This window comes from Indicator indicator, chromosome 19, assembly GCF_027791375.1.
Source record: "Indicator indicator isolate 239-I01 chromosome 19, UM_Iind_1.1, whole genome shotgun sequence".
NCBI lineage: Eukaryota > Metazoa > Chordata > Aves > Piciformes > Indicatoridae > Indicator > Indicator indicator.
The window spans coordinates 9,859,076-9,880,377 of record NC_072028.1 but is presented as its reverse complement, the minus strand read 5'-3'; the positions used below and the strand labels follow the sequence as shown (position 1 = coordinate 9,880,377).

The 21,302-nt window shown below is 51.4% G+C and overlaps 1 protein-coding gene across 1 annotated transcript in view; it reads left to right on the top strand.

Moving 5' to 3' along the window:
- The window catches only part of ANKRD11 (ankyrin repeat domain containing 11), a 166,130-nt gene that overhangs the window by 141,065 nt on the left and 3,763 nt on the right, over nt 1-21,302 (top strand). Inside the window, exons 5-9 of the mRNA XM_054389886.1 lie at nt 8,818-8,988; nt 10,312-10,515; nt 12,759-12,901; nt 13,360-13,507; nt 14,290-21,029. Coding sequence (XP_054245861.1) covers nt 8,818-8,988; nt 10,312-10,515; nt 12,759-12,901; nt 13,360-13,507; nt 14,290-21,029 — 7,406 coding nt within the window. The remainder of the gene's footprint in view (nt 1-8,817; nt 8,989-10,311; nt 10,516-12,758; nt 12,902-13,359; nt 13,508-14,289; nt 21,030-21,302) is intronic.

The window sequence follows — 21,302 nt, the reverse complement described above, 5'->3', positions numbered from 1 at the left end:
TGAATCAGCTGAGCTAAACCATGGTCCTCTCCTGGAGCTGGCTCTGGGGTTGTGAGTGTGCTGAGGGACATTCCATGGGAACAGGCTTGTTAAGTCACAAGTTGTGGGGCTGGTGAGAGGGAATCCATGAGAAGCAAATTTCTTCTTCTACAGCTTTATTACCAAATGCTTCTGCTCCCCACCCCGTTTGTGCCTGTGCCTGGCTTGGCTCTGCGGTGTGCAGCTGGGGACTCTGCTGGGCCCCGCTGCATTGGGCTTTTCTTTGCTCCTATCACTTCAGTCCTTTGACTAAAATAGTCAAGAAACTGTTCTCACCTAGCAACCAAGCAGAGAGTGAATGTCAGAGCTGCTCCCTTCTGAACTGGGCTCCATAAAGCTGGTACATTGTGGCCAGCCTGGCAAACACCAGCCTCCAGATCCCCCTGAGAACCTCGCTGGCTGCAGCAGCCATCCTGGAAGGGCTGTGCAGAAAAGGAGGTCGCTTTATGATGGGAGCTGCCATAAATCTCCCTCCTCCCCCTGCCCCTCATCACCTCCTTAACATGCAGAGTGAGAGGTTGCAGTGTGCTGTGTTTCTGTGAACCAAAAAAAAAAAAAAAATCTATCAATGATGGCTTTTTCCTTCATCCAGAAGCTTTTATCAGCACTGCCTGCAGCGTGTCCTGCTCCTGGGAGGGGAGGGCTGGCTGGGTGGGTGTGCCCAGCCTTCTCCCCCCAGCGTCTTTTCTCCACCTCTTTCTGCTTGTTGGGAACTGAAATGTTTGGACCTGAAAATTGGTGTCTCAGAACTATTCACATTTGACATGGAGATTGTTGTTTCTGATCTGAGCCTCTCAGCTCCTTCTCACAGGGGTTTGTTGGCCAGTGGCCACTCTGGTGAGAAGATGCTTCACAGCTTTGCACAGTTGTGTGATCTGCAGGGCTCAGGCAAACCTCTGGTTTTGGTCAGGCTTTGGAACAGGCTGCCCAGGGAGGTGGTGGAATCACCATCCCTGGAGGGGTTAAAAAAACGTGTAGACATGGCACTTCAGGACATGGTTTAGTGGGCATGGTGGCGTTGGGTTGGCTTTCCAACCATAATGATTCTTTATTCTATCACACAGCTCTCTGGCCAAATTATGCCTTTAAACCTCCAACCGCTGGGGTCAGGGCCTGTGAGTCCTCTGTTCACAGGGAGCAGGGGGGGGTGGAGAGGATGGTGGGCTCAGCTTCATGCACAGGGACCTGATGTGGGTATAAACTGGCTTGTTCCTCCCACCGGCATCTCTCTTCTTCTGACGTCTCCACCATCCCTTCACCTTAGCTGCGCAGGATGAGTTCTGTCTCAGGGCCCTCTCCATCCTTTAGACTGGGAAGCAAGGGCAGCTCAGGGTGCTTTGTCACTGTTCTGCTGAAGGAGACCCTACTACAACATCCCTTGTTTTCCTTCTTGGTTTCCTTTACTTGGCCAAAAAAAGCAGCCATCACCTCCTGTCTGCCCCACAGCTCTACAGTGTGTTTATGAACCACGGTGCAACACTCACCAGCTCCCTGCACTGCCCTCAGGTGCAGCTCTCCAGCCCAGGCACACCATGTTCCTCTGCTCTGTGGTGGTCTCCATGCCATCATGCCAGCCCCCTTGGCCCTTCTCACTGCTCTTCACAGCCTCACAGTCTCTTGCCTTCTGTTCTGCTCTCCTGCTGCCCTCTCTTGTTGATCTGCATGTGCTATTGCTTCACATCTCACACTGCTGCTGCTGCTCTCCTGGGTGCTTCTCTTTGAATTCTGGGATGCCCACAGAGCCTCAGGATATGTTCATATCATGCTGCTTTTCAGCTCCTAGAATTGTAGAATGGTTTGGGTTGGAAGCAACCTTAAAGATCATCTAATTCCAGCACCCTGCTGTGAGTAGGGACACCTTCCAGCAGGCCAGGCTGCTCAAGACCTCATCCAGCCTGGCCTTGAACAGCTTCAGGGAGGGAGGTCAGTCTGCCTTGGTGCATGTGTGCAGATGCCCTCTGAGCATCCACACATGTTGGGGCTCAGGGCTGCCCGTGCTGGGGTTAAAGCTGCTTTCCCCTTCTCGGAGCTGCCATGCTTCAGGAGGTTTCATGCCCTACAACTTCTGCAGTGAAAATGAGTCACTCTTAATGCCTGCCAGGCTGTGGCTGGGGACAGCAAGAGGCTGGTGTGTGTCCCTGGGGAGTGCAGTGCAGGCTCGATTGCTGCCTGTGCCCTTCTCATTTATTCTCATTGATCTTTTGTTTGCCTGCTTGCTGGGCAGAGGAGCTGCTGAAGCTGCCGAGGAGCTGGCAGCCGGTTCCTCTGCACAGCGCTCGGCTCTGTGGCCCAGGATGCTTATTTGGGAATGGCACTTCTCCTCAGGGTCCCACCTTCTCCTGCCTGTGGTGTCATGTCAGAGCAGCTCCAACAGATGCTTTTGGCGTTACAGGGAACTACACACTCAGTCTCCTGCACAGCGCTGGCATGGAGCTCCTGTCCCCACAACCTGGCAGTGCTGAGGGCTCGAGAAAGGTTCTTCCAACACCAACCTTTTCTCTTCCCTTCCCTGCCTCTCTCATAGAGTCATAGAATGATAGGGGTTGGAAGGGACCTCTGGAGATCATCTCGTCCAAAGCCTGCTAAAGCAGGGTGACCCATAGCAGGTTGTCCAGGATCACAATGTCCAGGCAGGATTGGAATCTTCCAGAGAAGGAAACTCCTCTCTGGGCAGCCTCCTCTAGGACTCCAGCAACCTCACAGCAAAGAAGTTTCTCCTCCTGTTCAGGTGGAATCTCCTGGGTTCCAGTTTGTGCCCCTTGCCCTTTGGCCTGTCCCTGGGCACCACTGAGCAGAGTCTGGCCCCATCCTCTTGCCCCTCACCCTTTAGCTCTTGCTGAGCATTGATCAGATCCTCTCTCAGGCTGCTCATCTCCAGGTTAAACAGCCCCAGGTCTCTCAGCCTTTCCTCCTCACAGAGGTGCTTCAGGCCCCTCAGCATCTTTGTAGCCTCCACTGGACTCTCTCCAATAGTTTCCTGTCTTTCTTGAACTGGGGAGCCCAGAACTGGCCACAGGCCTTTAGACATGACCTCACTGGGGCAGAGCAGAGTGGGAGGAGAGCCTCCTCTTCATGCACCACATGAGACCATTGGCTTTCTTGGCCATGAGGGCACATTGCTGGCTCATGGTGGACTTGTTCACCAGCACTGTCAGTTCCTTCTCACTCCTCTCTCCCATCCTGGCTAGGACCAGGAGTTTGGGGTTTGCACACAGAGCCAGCCCCACAGCACCAAATCCCTGGTGCAAAGCAGCACCTACCCTGGGACCTCCCCAGCACCACCAATGGCCTTCCAGCAGCCCAGGATCTCTGCTCTTTGTTGCATGAGCTTGGAGTCTTACTTTGGGCATGAGAACCAGCTGCAGGCTAATGCTCAGACCTCCTCTTGGTCCTGGGAACCTGCTCCTGTGCTGCCTTTTCGTGTTCAGTGGGATGGAAGGAAGGAGGAGCAGTCGCCCGGGTGCATTCCAGCCGCAGCTCTGCTCAGATCCTGCTTTTCCCCTTTAAGCCGCATGTGTGGTTCCTGCTCACGTCAGCACCAGGGAAGAGCCAAGCAGGATTCCCGAGTGGAAGCACAGTGGTGCTAGGCTGGATTCTGCGCTGGAGCTTTGCAGGAGGCTGAAGCAAGCAGCAAATGAGCTGCTTTAAAAATAGCAGCCTGGAGGAGTGGCTCCTCACCGGCTCATCACTGTGGTCCCACCAGGATCAGGGTGCATGGTCCAGCCACCATTTCTGGTGATCAGCAGTGAGATAACCTTCTCTGGAGTGAGAAAGCTCCATTCCAACCCTGTCTGGACATTATCCTGGGCAACAGGTGCTGGGTCACCCTGCTTTATCAGGGAGGTTGAACTAGATAATCTCCACAGGTCTGTTCCAACCCCCACCACACTGGGGTTCAGTGTGACCAGAGCAAGGGGGCTCCTTGCCTGCACACCCCCTTGTACCTCTGGGTTTTGTGCTTCCATGCAGGGACTGGCATCCATATGGCCTTGCCTGTGTTCTGTTTGCTGAGGCTTTACCCACTCGTAACCTTGCTCCTGATGTGCTCCACATTGCTGCAAGGTGCTAGAGAAAAGCACTTAGTGAGCAAAGGAACAGCTGCAGGAGCTGCTGGCACCCGATGCCGTTGAGAAGAGATCTTTGTGCAGGTGCTCCCTTTAAATCTACTGAAAATCGGATTCTGAGTAAATTGTGGATTGGAATAAAACACATTTGCAGCTTTGTTAGCCTGGGAGCAGCCAGGGCCAGGGAAGCCAGCCCAGAGGCTTCCTGGGCTGGGCTATTGTGCTGAGGATGGGAAGCAAAGCATGACCCATATCCACTGAGAGAAGCTCCTTCTCCCATTCTTCCTGCTCATGTTTTAGATCCTCTTAGAGGCTTTGCTTCTACCCAAGCATCATAACATGCAGGTAGCCTGAGACTGGCATGCTGCCCAAACCAGGACTTGTATCAGCACTGGGAGCCATTGAGGGATCATTGAATCGTTTTGGTTGGAAAAGACCTTTAAGATCATCAAAGCTAACCCTTAACTCAAGCACTGCCTGGTCACCACTAAACCATGTCCTCAGCACCACATCTTCATAGGGTGACCCAGGGATGGGGACTCCACCACTGTCCTGGGCAGCCTGAGCCAGGCTTTGACAACCCTCCCCTTTTTGGGGAAGAAACTGTTCCTCATGTCCAACCTAAACCTCCCCTGGGGCAATGTGAGGCTGGTTCCTCTTGTCCTGTTGCTTGTTCCTTGGGAGAAGAGACCAACCCCCCACCTGGCTCCAGCCTCCTTTCAGGGAATTGTAGCATTCTTTGCTCCAGGCTGAACAAGCCCGGCTCCCTCAGCTGCTCCTCACCAGACCTGTTTTCCAGACCCTTCACAAGCTTCGTTGCCTTTCTCTGGGCATTCTCCATCCCCTCATTGACCTTAGAGTGAGGAGCCCAAAACTGAACCCATTATTTGAGGTGTGGCCTCCCCAGTGCTGAGCCCAGGGGGACAGTCAGACACTGGGCTCAGTGCTGCTCCTTATGCAACCAGTGCAGGAGGAGCAGCCAGCGACCTACTTCCCCCAGACGCTCAGAGAAGTGGGATTAAGCTCTGTGCTGCAGCAGGCGAGTGTCTCACTGTGAAGGGGATGGTGCTGTGCTTCTCTGCTGCTTCCACCGCGGAGGTCTCGGGGGAAAGGCTGAGTGAAGGAGGAAATCCCTTCATTGCAGGGCCGGAGGAGCCACCGAGGAGCAATGTGCCACAGAGAATAGGGCTGGGTGGGATCCTCCATCACCAGGGTCCCGCACGGTGCCAGGGCTGCTGCCGTCCTGCTGGGAGCGTGCAGGATCCTGAGTCCTCAGCTGCCTCCCCACAGCGGGCGAGAGCGCGGCAGCCGCTCTCCCATTTATTTTTATCCTGTTGATCACATGCGTTTAATGTGAAATGTTCTGTGGAGGAGGAAATTTCTGCCACTGCAGAATTAAGAAGAGTTTAGAGGGGTTTGGTTGAACTTGGTCATCAGTTTTGGCAAATCAGAGGCCCTTGCTGACAGCTTGCAGCAGCTGGGTTGGATTAACGGACACGTTCGTCTTCTAAGTGTGCCTGCTTCCATGCATGCATGTGGAGCAGCTCCTCTACCCTCCTTCAACTGCCTGGTGGCACTGGCCAAGGTGGGACCTCCTTGAGTATCTTTGTGGCATGGCTGGAGGTGGAGAAGCCAAGCCTGGGCAAGCTGGGTTTAACCAACCTGCTTTGAACCACAGTTTGGAACCTCATGAGGAGGAGAAAGGTGCTGTGTGTGCTGGTCAAGCCTCTTGTTGCTTGGGGCGAGGATGTCTGGCTGGACACATGGCTCCTGGACCTGCCCAGGCTAAACTGTTTTCCTACCATAAGCACGTTGAGTTGAATTTTATTTTAAGCCATTAAAACTTCACTTCCCTGTGATCTGATTTCATCTTGTAGCTCAGTTACGGCTGCCAGGGTAACCGAACGTGGCTCTGGAGAATTAGAGCAGGGCTCTCCTGCCTGCACAGACGTGTTTCCAGGGGTGTGTATGAAGAGGGGTGCCCCATACTGGCTGGATGAAAAAGTTCCCTGGGACGGGAATGTTATTTCTTCAGTGTGCAAGGTCCCAGGAGCACGGGGTTGGTGGAAATCATAGAATCATGGAATGGTTTGGGTGGGAAGAGAGCTTTAAAGGCCATCTGGTCCAACCACCTTACAGTCAGCAGGGATAGCTGCAACTAGAGCAGGTTGCTCAGTGCCACAACCAACCTGACCAGGAATGGTTCCAGGGATGGGGCATCTACCACCTCCCTGGGCAACCTGGGCCAGTGACTCACCACCCTCAGTGTACAAAATTCTCCTTTCTCTCCAGTCTAAATTTTCCTCTTGTAGTTTCAAACCATCACCCCTTCTCATGTCACAATAGGCCTTGATAAAAAGTCTGTCCCCATCTTTCACCTGCTCTGGATGAGACCTTTGGAGAGCAGCAAAGGATGGCACTTCTGTGTATGAGAAAAGGTTTTGGGAGCTGCCTGCTTGCTGCTGGTGGCACCAGTCAAGCTGGAGCAGTGGAGACCATCCCCACAGGCTGCTGCCCTCGTCTGCCAGAGACTTTTACTCTGCTGGCAGCTTGGTGAACACAGAAGGAAACCTGTGTTGGGCCCCCAGTCCAGTGATCAAGTTTAAACCCTTCTGTCCCTTGGTGTTTTGTTCTGACACACTGGACTTTGTACAGAGGCAGAGCCTTGTGCCAGTGACCCACATTGAGTTGGACAACATCACAAATAGGAGTGATTGAGCAGAGCCAGGTTGCAGGGTTTGCCTTTCCCCAGGCTACTGGACCCTGCCCTGGCACAGGTGGTAGGGAAGAGACAGGGTGCAGCTGGTCCCTCAATTCGTTCAACTTCCATCTGTGTGATCTGTTGCAAATCCTCTTGGACCTCTCCATCTCCTCACACAGTTTGGACTTCCAGTTTTAGGATGCTGGAGCTGAGGACTGGGCAAACGCTGGGCTTAGTGGAGTTTCACAGAATCCCAGCAAGGTGAGGGTTGGAAGGGACCTCTGCAGATCATCTAGTCTAACCACCTTGCTAAAGCAGGGTCATCCACAGCAGGTTGCCCAGAATCACAATCTGCAGGCAGGTTTGGCATCTCTCCGGAGAAGGAGACTCCACAACTTTTTAGGGCAGCCTGCTCCAGGGCTCCAGCTACTTCCCCTCCCTGGCTGATGGCAGTTGAAGCCTTGGTTTCTTGGAGAATGTTATCAGACCTTTACTTGTTTGCAGACTTTCTTGTATCATCCCTCTAACGGTTTCTGGAGATTCTCAAAACATCTCCAGCAAAACAATGAGCATGTTTACAGTCAAATGTTTGGCTAGAAGCGAGCTGGAATTCTTGGTGTCCGTAGCAGCAGCCCACGTGGAAGTGCTCCAGTTCACAGCGTTCCTCTTCGGGAGGTGCTTGCTGTGATAAATAACCCCCTTGATTCCTGTCCTCTGGCAGCAACCCAGTGACTTGCAGTCCCTGGTGGGGCTGATCCTGGCAGGACATGGTGGCTGGGGGATGTTGGAGACAAAACTCCTTTCTCGTTTGTACTTCAAAGTTGCAGGCAGGATTTCCTTTCTCCAAGACCAAATGCGGTGGGCTTGAGAGCAGTGTTTCCGTTCACATGGGAGCTTTTGAGCAGCTCATCTGTGTGTTGGGGATGCAGCAAGGGGGGTTTAGTGCTTGAGTTTCTCAAGCAGCATCCAACCAGCCTTATTCAAACTGGCACTGGAGCATGAGATGGGAGGACAGGGAGCTGCTCACCGCACCGGTGTTTGAGAATCATCAGAGCTGTGGCTGCCAAGAGCACCCCATGGGAGCCCTGCAGTTATCCCAGTTACAAACTCTGTCAGTGCTTAGAAAATGATGTGAGCAAAGCTGGGTTGTCCACCCACCCATGCCATCTCTTCCTTAGATTTCTTGGGGGGGTTAGGACAGTTGGGAGGTAGGAGGGACACAGCTTGGGTCACTGAGGCTGGAGGTGCTGGGAGAGCCTGGGGTTTCTTCTCATCCTTGTCCACATGCTGTGCCAGCAGCAGGTGCTGGCTCTGGCCTTTGTAGCTGGATGATTTAGGAAACCCAATGTCAGGCTAAGTTTTGGAGGCTGACAAGCTGGGCATGAGAGTTTCTTCCCTCCTGTTCATTTGGGATGTTTTCAGAGGGATGTAGGAGTAGATGTGGCTAAGTGGCAAATGACTGGCTATGGGTTGGTGCTCTCTGCTATTCTGGAAGCCCCACTTTGGGAGGAATGCTCCCTAGGCCTGCAGAGTCCTTGCTTTGATGAAGATGAGGGGGTGAGATGGCAACATTTCCAAGCTGTCAGCCTCTATCTTGTTAGCACACTTTGTTGATGCTGGTAGGTGCCTCCAGTTCAGGCCATGATGTGGTGTAAGGCTGCATACAGTCCTCAAAGCACCGTGGTGTGAAACAGAGGCTCCTAGAAGTAAGATGGAAGGTACAGTACTGGCAGTGACCCCACCAAGGACCTGCTCCCTCTGTCTGGCACCAGTCTATGATAGTGGGGGGAGAGCTGGGAGAGGCTGTTGGAGGAGCTGATGAGAAGTAGCAATCTCGGTGGTGTGATCCTGGGTAGCTGCCTCAGGAACCAGTGCTCCCACCACAGGGCTGAGTCCTTCACTGTAGGCTTTTCAGTTTGAGATGAGACAACGGGGCTGGAGAGCACTTTGCTCAGAAATGGAGGTGGGGTTTGGCTGCAGTGCCCTTCACAGCCTGTGCTTCTGTGCTTGCAGAAAAGCAGGGTCCAGAGCGGAAGAGGATTAAGAAGGAGCCTGCCACCAGGAAGCCTGGCTTGCTCTTCGGCATGGGCCTTTCGGGCATCCGGGCAGGCTACCCGCTCTCCGAGCGCCAGCAAGTTGCTCTCCTTATGCAGATGACAGCAGAAGAGTCTGCAAACAGCCCAGGTGAGATCCAGAGGGTGGTTTGGCTTGGGGCTTTGGGCAGAGCTTGCAGCAAGAGTTTTGCAACTACCCTGTCTCTAGGTTCTGCAGGTGGTTCAGGTGCTCCTCACCAGCAGCAAAGATGAGCTGCCAGGGGGATGGTGTGCTGCTCCCAGGGGTCTCCTTGCTCTCAGCACCAAGGGTGGGATGCTGGAGCAGGGCAGCAGCATGTAGGTGCCACCAGGGTTCATGTGTGGCTGTGGCCACCCTTCCTTCTACCAGCAGAAGATGTTCCATGAGCCAAGTCAAGGCCACCACTGAACTTGCCTTGGCTTTGGTTCTACCAGAGCCTCCTCTATGTCAGAGCATCACGTGTTTAGGCTTAGTGGAGGAACATTGTGAATAAATTTGCAATATCCTTCTCCATGGGTTTTTTAACGTGTCTTCATGTGGAGAGGGAGAAGACATGTAAGAACTGCAGCTGCAGATTGAGATGTGGAGCAGCTGGAGCACGTTCACCACGGATTTTGTATTTTGGTCATTTTTAGCTATTGAATCTGTGACCCCCCCTGGGGCTTTTAGAGGCCCTGCTATCTGTGTGCTCACATCTGCATCCTACACTCCAGCACTGCAGCTTTTAGCCATGCACTCTGGTGTTGTTAGCAGCAATCTAGCAGCTTGTGGTGCTGTTCCATGAGGAAAAAAAAACAAAGGCAGAAAGCTATGTCATCTTCAGAGCACTCAGCTGTCCTCCCAGGAATTGTGTCAGCTCCTCCCAGGGCTGTCAGACCTCACATGGACTTGATAAAAGGCCACCTGCCCTAGGAACTGAGGGTTTAGGGTAAGGAGCTGTATCATCTGCTCTGAAATCATGGGATTGCCCTTAGTGTTTGCAAGGACTGCAGTTGTGTCATAGAATCATAGAATGGTAGGGGTTGGAAGGGGCCTCAGGTGATCATCTAGTCCAACTTCTCTGATAAAGTAGGTTCAACTAGATTGGGTGAACCTGCTAGATCAGGATCACATCCAGGCAGGTTTTGAAAGAGAAGGAGACTCCACAACCTCTCTGGGCTACTTGGTCTGGTGCTCTGTCTCCATCAAAGAAGTTTCTCCTTAAGCTGAAGTGAAACCTCCTGTGTCTGCAGCAGGCTTTGGCAGCCTGCAGTTAATATCTGCATTGTACACACAGAGGCCTTACTCTCTCTGCTCTTCAGAGGTTCTGCTGCCTGCCTTGTGGTGAGACTTTTGGGGAGAAGTGAGATGAAACGCGTTCCAAGAGCTCCCTCTAAGGGTTTAGGGCTTCCTTTGAATCCACAGTTCTTGATTCTGTTTCTCTTCTCCACACAGTTGACACAACACCAAAGCATCCCTCTCAGTCTACAGTTTGTCAGAAGGGAACTCCTAACTCTGCCTCCAAAACCAAAGATAAAGTAAATAAGAGAAACGAGCGAGGAGAGACTCGGCTGCATCGAGCTGCCATCCGAGGAGATGCCCGGCGCATCAAGGAGCTCATCATCGAGGGTGCAGATGTCAATGTGAAGGACTTTGCAGGTAACCAGCCCCTGGCAGTAATGGTAGGCAGCCCACGGTGCCAGCTTTTCCCCACTTGATCATATGTTCCAAGAACAGGTCCACCAGTGAAAGCAGTTGCTTGGTAACATGGGTTTGGTACTTGCAAAGGTGATATTAACCAAAAATAGGGATTGTGGCCCTTCAGGGAGGAAAAAGTCTTGCTGACCTTTAAGAAAAAAAAAAAAAAAAACAAAAACTGCTACAGATTTCTCAAGCCTCTAAAAAGCATCAATTCCCTTGTTGGAGCTAGGGAGACAAATCCCAGATTGTCCTGTTAGCCCTGAACATGCTTTTGTCTAGGGTGGTGATGCTGGGCTGGGCTTGATCCATGGGGATCCTGGGGCTGCCATGGCTTCACACTCTGGCACCATGACCAGGTCCCTCTCTGTTTTCTTGTGCCCTTCCACATGGATGCCCTCTTGGAAGTGTGGAGGGGGTTTGTAAAGGCAGGTGTGCAGGTTTTTTGCTTCAAATAAAAGAAATGACCTACACAATACTGCACAGAGTGGGTTTGTAAATCCTTTGCTCCAGAGTTGGATGTCTGATGCCTACAGAGTTCTGGGCTTTGATTTTAAGTAACATACATGGGGGTGCTGCTGATGCTGCCAGTGTGAAGGACAAGGTCAGGCTACCAGCTGTGCCAGCCAGGTGTCTGGATTAGAGGAGATGTTGACCATCAGCTGAGGGGCACCACCACCTCCTCAGTAGTGCTGCGAAGCTTCTGTGTCTGGTGGAGGGAATGAGGAGAGGAACCTGGATGTAGGGCTGTGACTGCAGCCAACCCTGAGATGGGGACAGCCCTAAGGTGGTGGCTGTGGGATGGCCAAGGGTGCTGTGATAGGGCTGAATCAGCATGAGGCATTCTCTCCTCCAGCACATCTGAGAGCTTGACTTTGTTCTTTGCTGTCCTCGTCACAGAATTTTGGGGCTATAAATAGCTAAAGCACGTTCATGATTAATATCAGTGCTAGTCTGAGCCCTGGGTTGTGATTAATTCTGGTCACAGCTGCCCCTTTCCCGTGCTCCCAATGAAGAAAAGGGAATGAGCTCCCACAGTGCTATCAGCACACGTGCTGGGATACTTCAAAACAGTTCCTGCTCCAAAGCAGCCTGTTTGAACACAATCAAACATTGCACTGCCTGTCCTTCCAAGGTTTGTTTGAGAAATAGAGGCACCGTTACTGGGAGACCTTCTGGTTGGTTCCTCTCGAAGCCTGGGGCCTGTTGTTGCTGCTTGCTTTGGAGAGCAGACAGAAAATATTTGTGAGGTCTGTGCGGGGGCTGCTTCAGAGCCATGTCTACAGTTCACAGCTCAGTCCTGATCTGGGAGCAGCGTGTCCCTTAGAGGAGCTGGAAGGGGAAAGGATTTGGGACTTAGTTTCCACTTTGCCTTTCCATTTGCCAGGGCTGTGTCTGGTCTGGCAGATGATCTCCCAGTGGCACACTGCATGACCAGAAGGAATGATACAATCCCAGAATCCCAGCATAGTGAGGGTTGGAAGGGACCTCTGGGGATCATCTAGTCCAAACCCCCTGCTAAAGCAGGGGCAACCACAGCAGGTTGCCCAGGATCACAACATCCAGGCAGGTTTGGAATCTCTCCAGAGAAGGAGACTCTACAATCTCTCTGGGCAGCCTGCTCCAGGGTTGTGGCTTCCTCACAGCAAAGAGGTTTCTCCTCCTGTTCACATGGAACCTCCTGGGTTCCAGTTTGTTGCCCTTTGTCCTATCACTGGCCACCACTGAAAAGAACCCAGCCCCATTCTCTTGTCCCCCATCCTTTAGCTCTTTCTGAGTATTGAGAAGATCCCCCTCAGGCTGTTCTTTTCCAAGCTAAACAGTGCCCACAATACTCCAGGAATGGCCTCACCAGTGCAGAATAGAGGGGGAGGAGAGCCTCCTTTGACCTGCTGGCCACACTCTTCTTCATGCCTCCCAGGAGACCATTAGCCTTCTTGGCCATGAAGGCACGTTGCTCCTGGGTCCTTCTCCACAGAAGCAGGATCAATTTATCTACCGCCTGGTTGGAGCAGCAAGGTAGAGCTGCAGGTTTCTTCCTGCTGTGCCACAGGGAATCAAGCAGACGAAACTATCGTGGCCATCAGAGCCCCAGCCTCCTTGACACACCGACACCTGCAGCCTCTGTTGATGGAGGTTTCCTCTCACTGTCTCTAACATCCCTGAAGGTGCTGGCCGTGTCCTGAGTGTCCCTTTGCTTGCAGGCTGGACGGCGTTGCACGAGGCGTGCAACCGCGGCTACTACGATGTGGCAAAGCAGTTGCTGGCTGCCGGCGCCGAAGTCAACACGAAGGGGTTGGATGACGACACCCCGCTGCATGATGCAGCCAACAATGGGCACTTCAAGGTTGGATCTTGCTACACTTTACAGCTCTGTCTTTCATAGAATCATAGAATCAAGAAGGCAAATGACCTTTAATGACCTTTTTTGGTGCTGGTTCAAGCAGCCAGCTCTGCAGGCAGAGATTCTGGTTAATTTCTTCTCATTTGATAGCTGTGCAGCAGGCAGAAATTCTCCTGCCCCAGTGCTGAGTGTTTTACTTGGTGTTCCCACATGCAGGGGACAGTGCTTTCTTCTTCTTCTGGACTCGGAGAGGAAGCATGGTCTTTTTTCGTCTTCTACCACCTTCTTTTCTGCCCAGGCTGGTTCACGTTGCTCATTTTTGTCTCCTTATCAGTGACTATTAGTACCATAAGGTGTGTCCTGCTTGAGGACATCCCCCTGCTAGTTATATATGAAAGTTGTCCAAAAGGCCTGGAATTGAAACACCTTGAGCACATTTAAGTCTCAATTTCTCCTTTCAGGTGGTGAAACTGTTGTTACATTATGGAGGAAACCCTCATCAAAGCAACAGGAAGGGCGAGACACCTCTAAAAGTAGCTAATTCTCCCACCATGGTGAATCTGCTCCTGGGAAAGACCACGTACCCCTCCAGCGAGGAGAGCTCCACAGGTGAGATTGACCTTTATGTGAACATGGGAGTGATGTTTGTGGCCTGCAGCTGTCTGTTAATACAGAGACGTTAAGAGGACAGTGAAGTTAGACTCTTGTCAGGATATCTGCACGCTGCTGCCACGGTCAGGAGTCCATCCGTAGCTGTAACCCAAATTCAAACAACATAACTGCCAGCCTGTAGCTCCGGGAGCTCTAGCTGTTTGCCCTGGAAGCCTACGCTGAGATCACTTGCCTGGTGCAGTCAAGATGTAGGACTGGAAGCCAATCACAGGTAAATGGATGTTCTACCTTTAAACTGTGGGTGATGGTCCAGCTTGTGTGGAGAGAGGAGGAGGATTGCGTGCATCTGGTGTGTTCCCATCCCTCTTCCGGTTGGAGGGCACAGGCTCAGCTGTGCCAGTGTTGATGTTTCAGGTTGTGTCACACAGTTGTCACCACTGTAGGGAATGATGGAGGTTTTAATTAGTGCTAATTAGACTTTTTATGGGGAGTCTTGATCTATGCTGTGGGCAGCTATAACCCTCTTAAGAAGGTCTTTTGATGCACCTAGGATGCTGTGTTAAGGAACACCCTGTGCAGGTTTGAAACTGGGCAGCTGTTCCTTCCCAAAAGATCTCCCAAGTGGCTTTTTGAGCTCTCAACTGCAGATTTTGCAAGGGCTGGGTGAGGCAAAGGGGTGGGAAGGTCTTTCCCAGGAGTTCACGTATGCAGCAGATTAATGATGTTCCCTCTCCAAAGCTCCTCACAGCCCTTAACACCTTGTCCTTCTCTCTCTGCAGAGACCTCAGAAGAGGAGGACGCCCCTTCCTTCGCTCCCTCCAGCTCTGTTGATGGCAATAACACAGACTCAGAGTTTGAGAAGGGTTTGAAGCACAAGCCCAAGGCCCAGGAGCCTCCCAAAACCATCACCCCAGTGAAGGATGAATATGAATTTGATGAGGATGATGAGCAGGACCGGGTCCCACCGGTCGATGACAAACATTTGCTGAAAAAGGATTACAGAAAAGAGACTAAAGCAAACAGTTTCATTTCCATACCCAAAATGGAAGTGAAAACTTATACTAAAAATAACACAATTACACCAAAGAAAGCTGCCCACCGCATCCTGTCGGACAGCTCGGACGAGGAGGAGACCAGCGTTGCTGTGGGGACAGGGGAGAAGCTGCGGCTTTCGACCCACTCGATCCTGCCCAGCAGCAAGATTCGGGAGCCCCCCAGCACAAAGCCACCCAAGGAGAAAAGCAAAGTGAAGAAGAAGCGGAAGAAGGAGACAAAAAGCAAAGAGGTTCGGTTTGGCAAAAAAAATGACAAATTTTGTTCCTCTGAATCAGAGAGTGAAAACGTGGAGAGTGAGGAGGATGACAGAGACTCTCTTCAGAGCTCTAGCTGTGTAAAGGACTCCAGGCTAGTGCTAAAGGAATCCTCCTTGTTTAACTCTCTGTCTGCCTCATCGACCTCTTCTCATGGGAGTTTAGCATCCCAGAAACATAATCCTAACCTTACAGAACAGCACTCCAAGCACTGGAGGACGGACAATTGGAAGACCATATCTTCTCCAGCTTGGTCAGATGTCAGTTCCTTATCAGACTCCACCAGGACGAGGCTGACGAGCGAGTCAGACTACTCGTCTGAGGACTCGAGCTTAGAGTCACTAAAGCCAGTCAGGAAGAAACCAGAGCACAAAAAGAAAAACACCTCCCACAACACTGTTTCTGAGAAAAAGAATTCATTCCATACCAACGTGGATGGAGCAATCCCAAAGCTGGACAAGGAGGGGAAAGTTGTGAAAAAGCATAAAACAAAACACAAACATAAAAACAAGGAGAAGGGGCAATGTCCCATCAGCCAAGACATTAAAATCATCAAAACGTTTTCATTTGAGTTTGAGGACTCTAAGCAAAAGCCTGAGAAAGGCTTGATGGTAGAGACAGAAAATCCAGTCGAAAACAAGCTGAAAGTGCTAAAGCACGAGCGAGAACATGGTAAGAAGGAGGAGAAGCTCCCCAAAGTGAAAGCGGAGGAGAAGGAATGGTTGTTTAAAGATGAGACTGGAAAATCCTCGAAAGAGGAGAAATCACTAAGAAAAGTCAAAGATGGTAGTAAAGACATGAGCAAATCCTTCAGAGAAGGATTGAGTAAATCAGAAAAAGAGAAACCTTCAAAGGAGAAGTCTCCCAAAGAGGAGAAGCCAAGAATACACAAGGAGGAGAGAAAGAAGAAGTCAAAGGACAAGCAGTCAAAATCTGAGAAGAAGAATGAGCTGAAGGAGGAGAAGGTTTCTAAATTGGAGAAAGAAAAATCCTTCAAGGAGGAGAAAGAGAAATGCAAAAAAGAAAAACTTTACAGGGATGAGTCTGGGTTTGATGAGTTCAACAACAAAACCCAGTTTCCCGAAAGTGAGGACACAAAATTCAGCCTTTCAGATGATCAGCAAGAGAGGTGGTTTTCAGACCTGTCTTCTGATTCATCCTTTGATTTCAAAGGAGAAGACAGCTGGGATTCTCCAGTAACGGATTTCAGGGAGATCAAAAATGACACCGTGGCAAAACTAATCATAGAACCGGTGAAAGAGGAAATTAAAGACAAGAAAAAGGACAACAAAATGAAAGAGAAGAAGGAATACACCGAGAAACGCAGTGAAAAGGACACTTTCTTAAAGAAGAAAGAGAGGGACTACGTGGACAAAAGCTCTGAGAAGAAAAAGGACCAAACAGACAGACACAAAGTCACTCCTAGTTATTTGCCTGAAAAGGACAAGAAGAGGAAGGATTCTGCAGAGGGTGTCAAGGAGAGGAAAGAAAAAGATACAGGTGAATCCAACAAGGACAGAAAAGATTCCTCTGATGGCTCTAAAGATCGGAAAGATACCAAAACAAAGCAGGAGGAGCCCTATCGAGATGACTTCAAGGAATACAGCTGCGAAACTTTCTTCAAGGAAAAGTCAGACCCCGAGTTCAGTGGTAAAACTCTGGAGAGCTGGGAGAGGCACCACTCTGGGAAGGAAAAGGAGAAGAAAGATGCTCCTGAGAAAGAAAAAAAAGAAAAGGTGAAGCCAGAAAAATACAAGGAAAAATCCAAAGAAGGCGACAAGGAGAAAAATGAAAAAGCTGTCCCTGAGAAAATCCTGAAAGACAAAGAGCTGGAGAAGAGTTTCAAAGAGAAAAAGGAAACAAAGGAGAAGTACAAAGACCTGCACAGCAAAGACAAGGAAAGGAAGAGCTCCTTCGACCAGGTTAAGGAGAAGAAGGATAAAAACTTCTCCACGGACCGAGAGGACTTCTCTGAGAAAAAGGATGAGAAGAAGGGCAAGGAGAAGAGCTGGTACAGCATCGCGGACATCTTCACCGACGAGAGCGAGGACGAGCGGGATGACTACAGCCTGACGGGGTTCAAGGTCGGCGACTCGGCCGCGAGCGAGGGGCATCGTCTGGACAGTCTGCAGGAGAAGGACGAGGGGGTGGCTGCTGAGAAGGAGCTGTACCCGGACAAGCACCGCAAGTACTCCTCTGACCGGCAGCATTCTGGAGAGAAGCAGAAAGAGAAGGATTCCAAGGAGAAGAAAAAGGACAAAGGAACATCTGAAGGGGGGAAAGAGAAGAAGGAGAAGAGCTCCTTTGAAAAACACAAAGAGAAGAAAGACAAAGACTCTACCGAGAAGTACAAGGACAGGAAAGACAGAACGTCCATAGATTCCACGCAAGAGAAGAAGAACAAGCAAAAGCTCCCAGAAAAGGTGGAGAAGAAACATGCCAGCGACGACAAGGTGAAAAGCAAACACAAGGAGAAGGTGGAGAAGGAGCATTCCAAGGAGAAGAAGTCTTCGAAAGGAGGGGAGTCAGAGAAGAGCCTGCTGGAGAAACTGGAGGAGGAGGCTCTGAATGACTACCGAGATGACTCCAATGACAAGATCAGTGAGATCTCTTCTGACAGCTTCACAGACAGAGGGCAAGATCCAGGACTGACCAGCCTCTTTGAGTCTTCTAACCTTTCTCTTGCTGACGCCACTGAGGAGAAGTTTAAGGACTCTCTGCCTTTACCCTGCTTGCAGGACAAACTGAAGGAGAAGGAGCGACACAGGCATTCCTCATCTTCATCAAAGAAAAGTCACGAGAAGGAAAAAGCAAAGAAGGAGAAGACAGAGAAAAAGGAAAAAACAGAAGATTTCAAAGACTCCAGCAGCAGAAAGGATTCCACTCACTATGAAAAGGATTTCTCTGTGGATGGGGAAGCTTTTAGTGCTTCCTACAACATGAAGGCAGAGGCTGATGAGGAGCCAGAGAAAGGCATTGATTACTTATTTTCTGAAAAGAAAGATAAAAATGATTCTGAGAGGGAGCTGTCAAAGAAGGCGGAAAAAGAAAAGAATTACAGCTCCAGCACCATCAGCACAGCTAAAGAGAAGAAGAAGCGAGATAAACACAAGGAAAAATGGAAGGAGGAAAAGGAAAAGCATCGGGACAAACATGCAGATGGCTTCTTTAAACACCACAAAGATGAGCCAAAGTCAGCGCTCAAAGACAAGGACAGTCCTCAAGTTACCACCTTCAAAGACAAATCAAAGGAGGACAACCTCAAATTTGGTGAGACCAAGCTGAAGGAAAAGCTGAAGGAGAACCAAGAGAAGGACAAATCGGAGTCAATCAAAATAAGCAATGGGAATGAGAAACTAACTCTTTCCAAGGACAGTGGCAAGAAGGATGCCCGGCCAAGGGAGAAGCTTTTGGGAGATGGTGATCTGATGATGACCAGCTTTGAGAGGATGCTGAGCCAGAAAGACCTGGAAATCGAGGAGCGCCACAAAAGGCACAAAGAGAGAATGAAGCAAATGGAGAAAATGAGGCACAGGTCCGGAGACCCCAAGTTAAAGGACAAACTCAAGAGCTCGGAGGACATGCGCAAGAGGAGCCTGGATCTGGCAACGAAGAAGCCACTGGCGCTGGACACTCAGCTCAAGGACAAGAAGCTGAAAGAGTTGGGTCCACTGACTCCCATTCTGTCACCAGAAAACAAGGCACAGCCCGCTGTCGGGACAGACTCCAAGGACTGGATAACAGGTCCTCAGCTGAAGGAGATCCTCCCAGCGTCTCCCAGGCCAGATCAGAACCGGCCGACAGGAGTCCCGACGCCAGCATCGGTCGTCTCTTGTCCAAGCTATGAGGAGGTGATGCAGACACCCAGGACTCCCTCCTGCAGCAATGAGGACTACACAGACCTGATGTTTGAGTGTGCGGACTCCCAGCATTCACTGCCCATCTCCACCATGTCCATGAATGCCTGTTCTCCATCCTTCTTCGACAGGTACAACAACGTTTCCAGCGGGCTCCCCGAGAACCCCAGTCAGACCCCGACTCGTACCATACCCTCCACCAACCTCTACCGCTCCATCTCTGTTGATATCAGAAGGGCACCTGAAGAAGAGTTCAGCGTCGGAGATAAATTCTTCAGGCAGCAAAGCGTCCCAGCAACATCAAATTATGACTCTCCAGTGCAGCATTTAATGGAGGAGAAAGTTCCTCTTCCTTCTGTCCCTGCTGAGAAGTTCCAGTGTCTGTCCCCTGGGTATTACTCACCAGATTATGGAGTTTCATCACCCAAAGTGGAGGCTTTGCACTGTGCTCCAGGAGCTGTCAGTGGGGTCGCCCAGTCACCTGAAAGTGTCTTTTCTGGTTTACAAGCCAAGTCCTCCCCTTCACACAGAGATGAACTGCTGGCTCCATCAGTAGAAAGTGCTCTTCCCCCTGACCTCGGCATGCCCTTGGACACCACAGAAGAGCAGCAAGCCACCGCCTCCATCATGCCACCAGAACCCACCTACTTGCCACCAATTGAAGAAAACCATTTCAGTTCAGCTATGCCTGACCAAAACAACATAGACTGGGACAACCCTCCCAGAAACCCCGACACCGCCATTCCTCCCAGCCTGATGGGCAACCCGGCAGAACACTCTGTCAGCTGGTCCATGGGCTCAGAGCTTCTGATGAAGTCACCCCAAAGGTTTTCTGAATCCCCTAAACCTCCTCTCTGCTCCCTAGAGCCGATTCATCCCACGCCAGTCACCTTCATTCCCACAGATACTTCCTACCCCGTGTCTCCCATATCATACCCTCTGTCAGTGTCCGAGCCGGGGCTCGATGAAGTCAAGGAGGACGCTGAGGAAGCAGTTCCAGCAGAAATAGCAAATGCTGAGGAGCAGGCCCCATACATGTCCCCTACTAGGTTAGACACGTTCTTCAATAACTGCAAGCCTCTTCCAGAAGAAGCACCTGAGATACCTCCAGAGCCCCCCTGTATGCCAGCAGAACCTCAGGCAGAAGTTGTCACCGCGCCAGAAAACAGCTATTTGGAAAACACCACCAACAGCAGTGCTGCGCCTGCAAATACAGAGGAGGCCGTAACGTGGCCTGATCCCTTCACCAATACAGAGGATGACTTGGACCTCGGTCCCTTCTCACTGCCAGAGCTGCCTCTCCAACCCAAGGATGTTGCAGAGACGGAGGTGACCGAGGCCGAACCGGTAGAAGAAAGCCCAGCAGCAACTTCGGAAACAAGCGGTGGAATCATCAAAGCCACCACGGCCGTAGTAGTGTCTGGGGAGCCCGAGGAGCCACCAGCCAGCCAGGCAGCTGCTGTCCTGCCTGTGGAGACAGAGCCACAAGCAGAGGAGGAGAAACCAGAAGGGGCTGCTCAAGAGGCCACCTCAGAAGCGCTGAACATAGCTGAGGAGAAAGGAGCAGAGGACTCAGAAACACAGGTTTTCCAGCAGACCCCAGCTGAGTCAGCTCAAGCAGAGAGCAAAGAGGTGGAGTCTGTGAACGAAGACCTGTCATCTTCTGGTGGGGTGGCAGAGAGCACCTCCCAGCCCTGTCCTCCACCTGTGGCCAGCACTGAGAGCTGCGTCTCACAGGAGGGAGCTGCAGCACGTGGTGGGAGCCAAGTCCCTTCCTCCCAGGCAGATGCACCTGCAGCCAACGCTCAAGCCGAAGCCACTGAACCAGTACAGAAACCAGTAGCAGAAGCTCCCAAGCCACCCAAAATAGAGGAGATTCCTCAGCGGATTACCAGGAACCGGGCTCAGATGCTGGCCAACCAAAACAAGCAGAACGCCGCCGCCTCCGAGAAGGAATTTCCTCCCGTCCCGGCGCCCGCCACCCGTGCCAAAGGCCGCATCACGGAGGAGGATGATTCCCAGGCCCAGCACCCGCGCAAGCGCCGCTTCCAGCGCTCCAACCAGCAGCTGCAGCAGCAGATCAACACCTCCACCCAGCAGACGAGGGAGATGATACAGCAGACGCTGGCAGCTATTGTAGATGCCATCAAACTGGATGACATTGAACCTTACCACAGTGACAGGTCCAACCCCTACTTCGAGTACCTCCAGATCAGGAAGAAGATCGAAGAGAAGCGGAAAATCCTCTGCTACATAACCCCCCAAGCTCCCCAGTGCTACGCTGAGTACGTCACCTACACAGGTTCCTACCTGTTGGATGGCAAACCCCTGAGCAAGCTCCACATCCCGGTGGTGAGTCACCTTCGTCCTCTGAACAATAGCATCAGGGCCTGTGCCCTCCCTTGCTGCTCCAAGCCCAGCCAGATTGTCTCCCTGTGCACCACCAGCACTCTTGCAATGCTGGTGGCTTTAGCCTCCTCTTAGAACACGCTCATGATGACAAACCTAAGTCTGGGTAAGTGGGTGGTGGCTGTGTGGTAAATGTGTCCTCTGACACATTTGGAATAGGCTGCCCAGGAAGTTGGTGGAGTCACCATCCCTGGAGGTGTTCAAAAATGTGTAGAC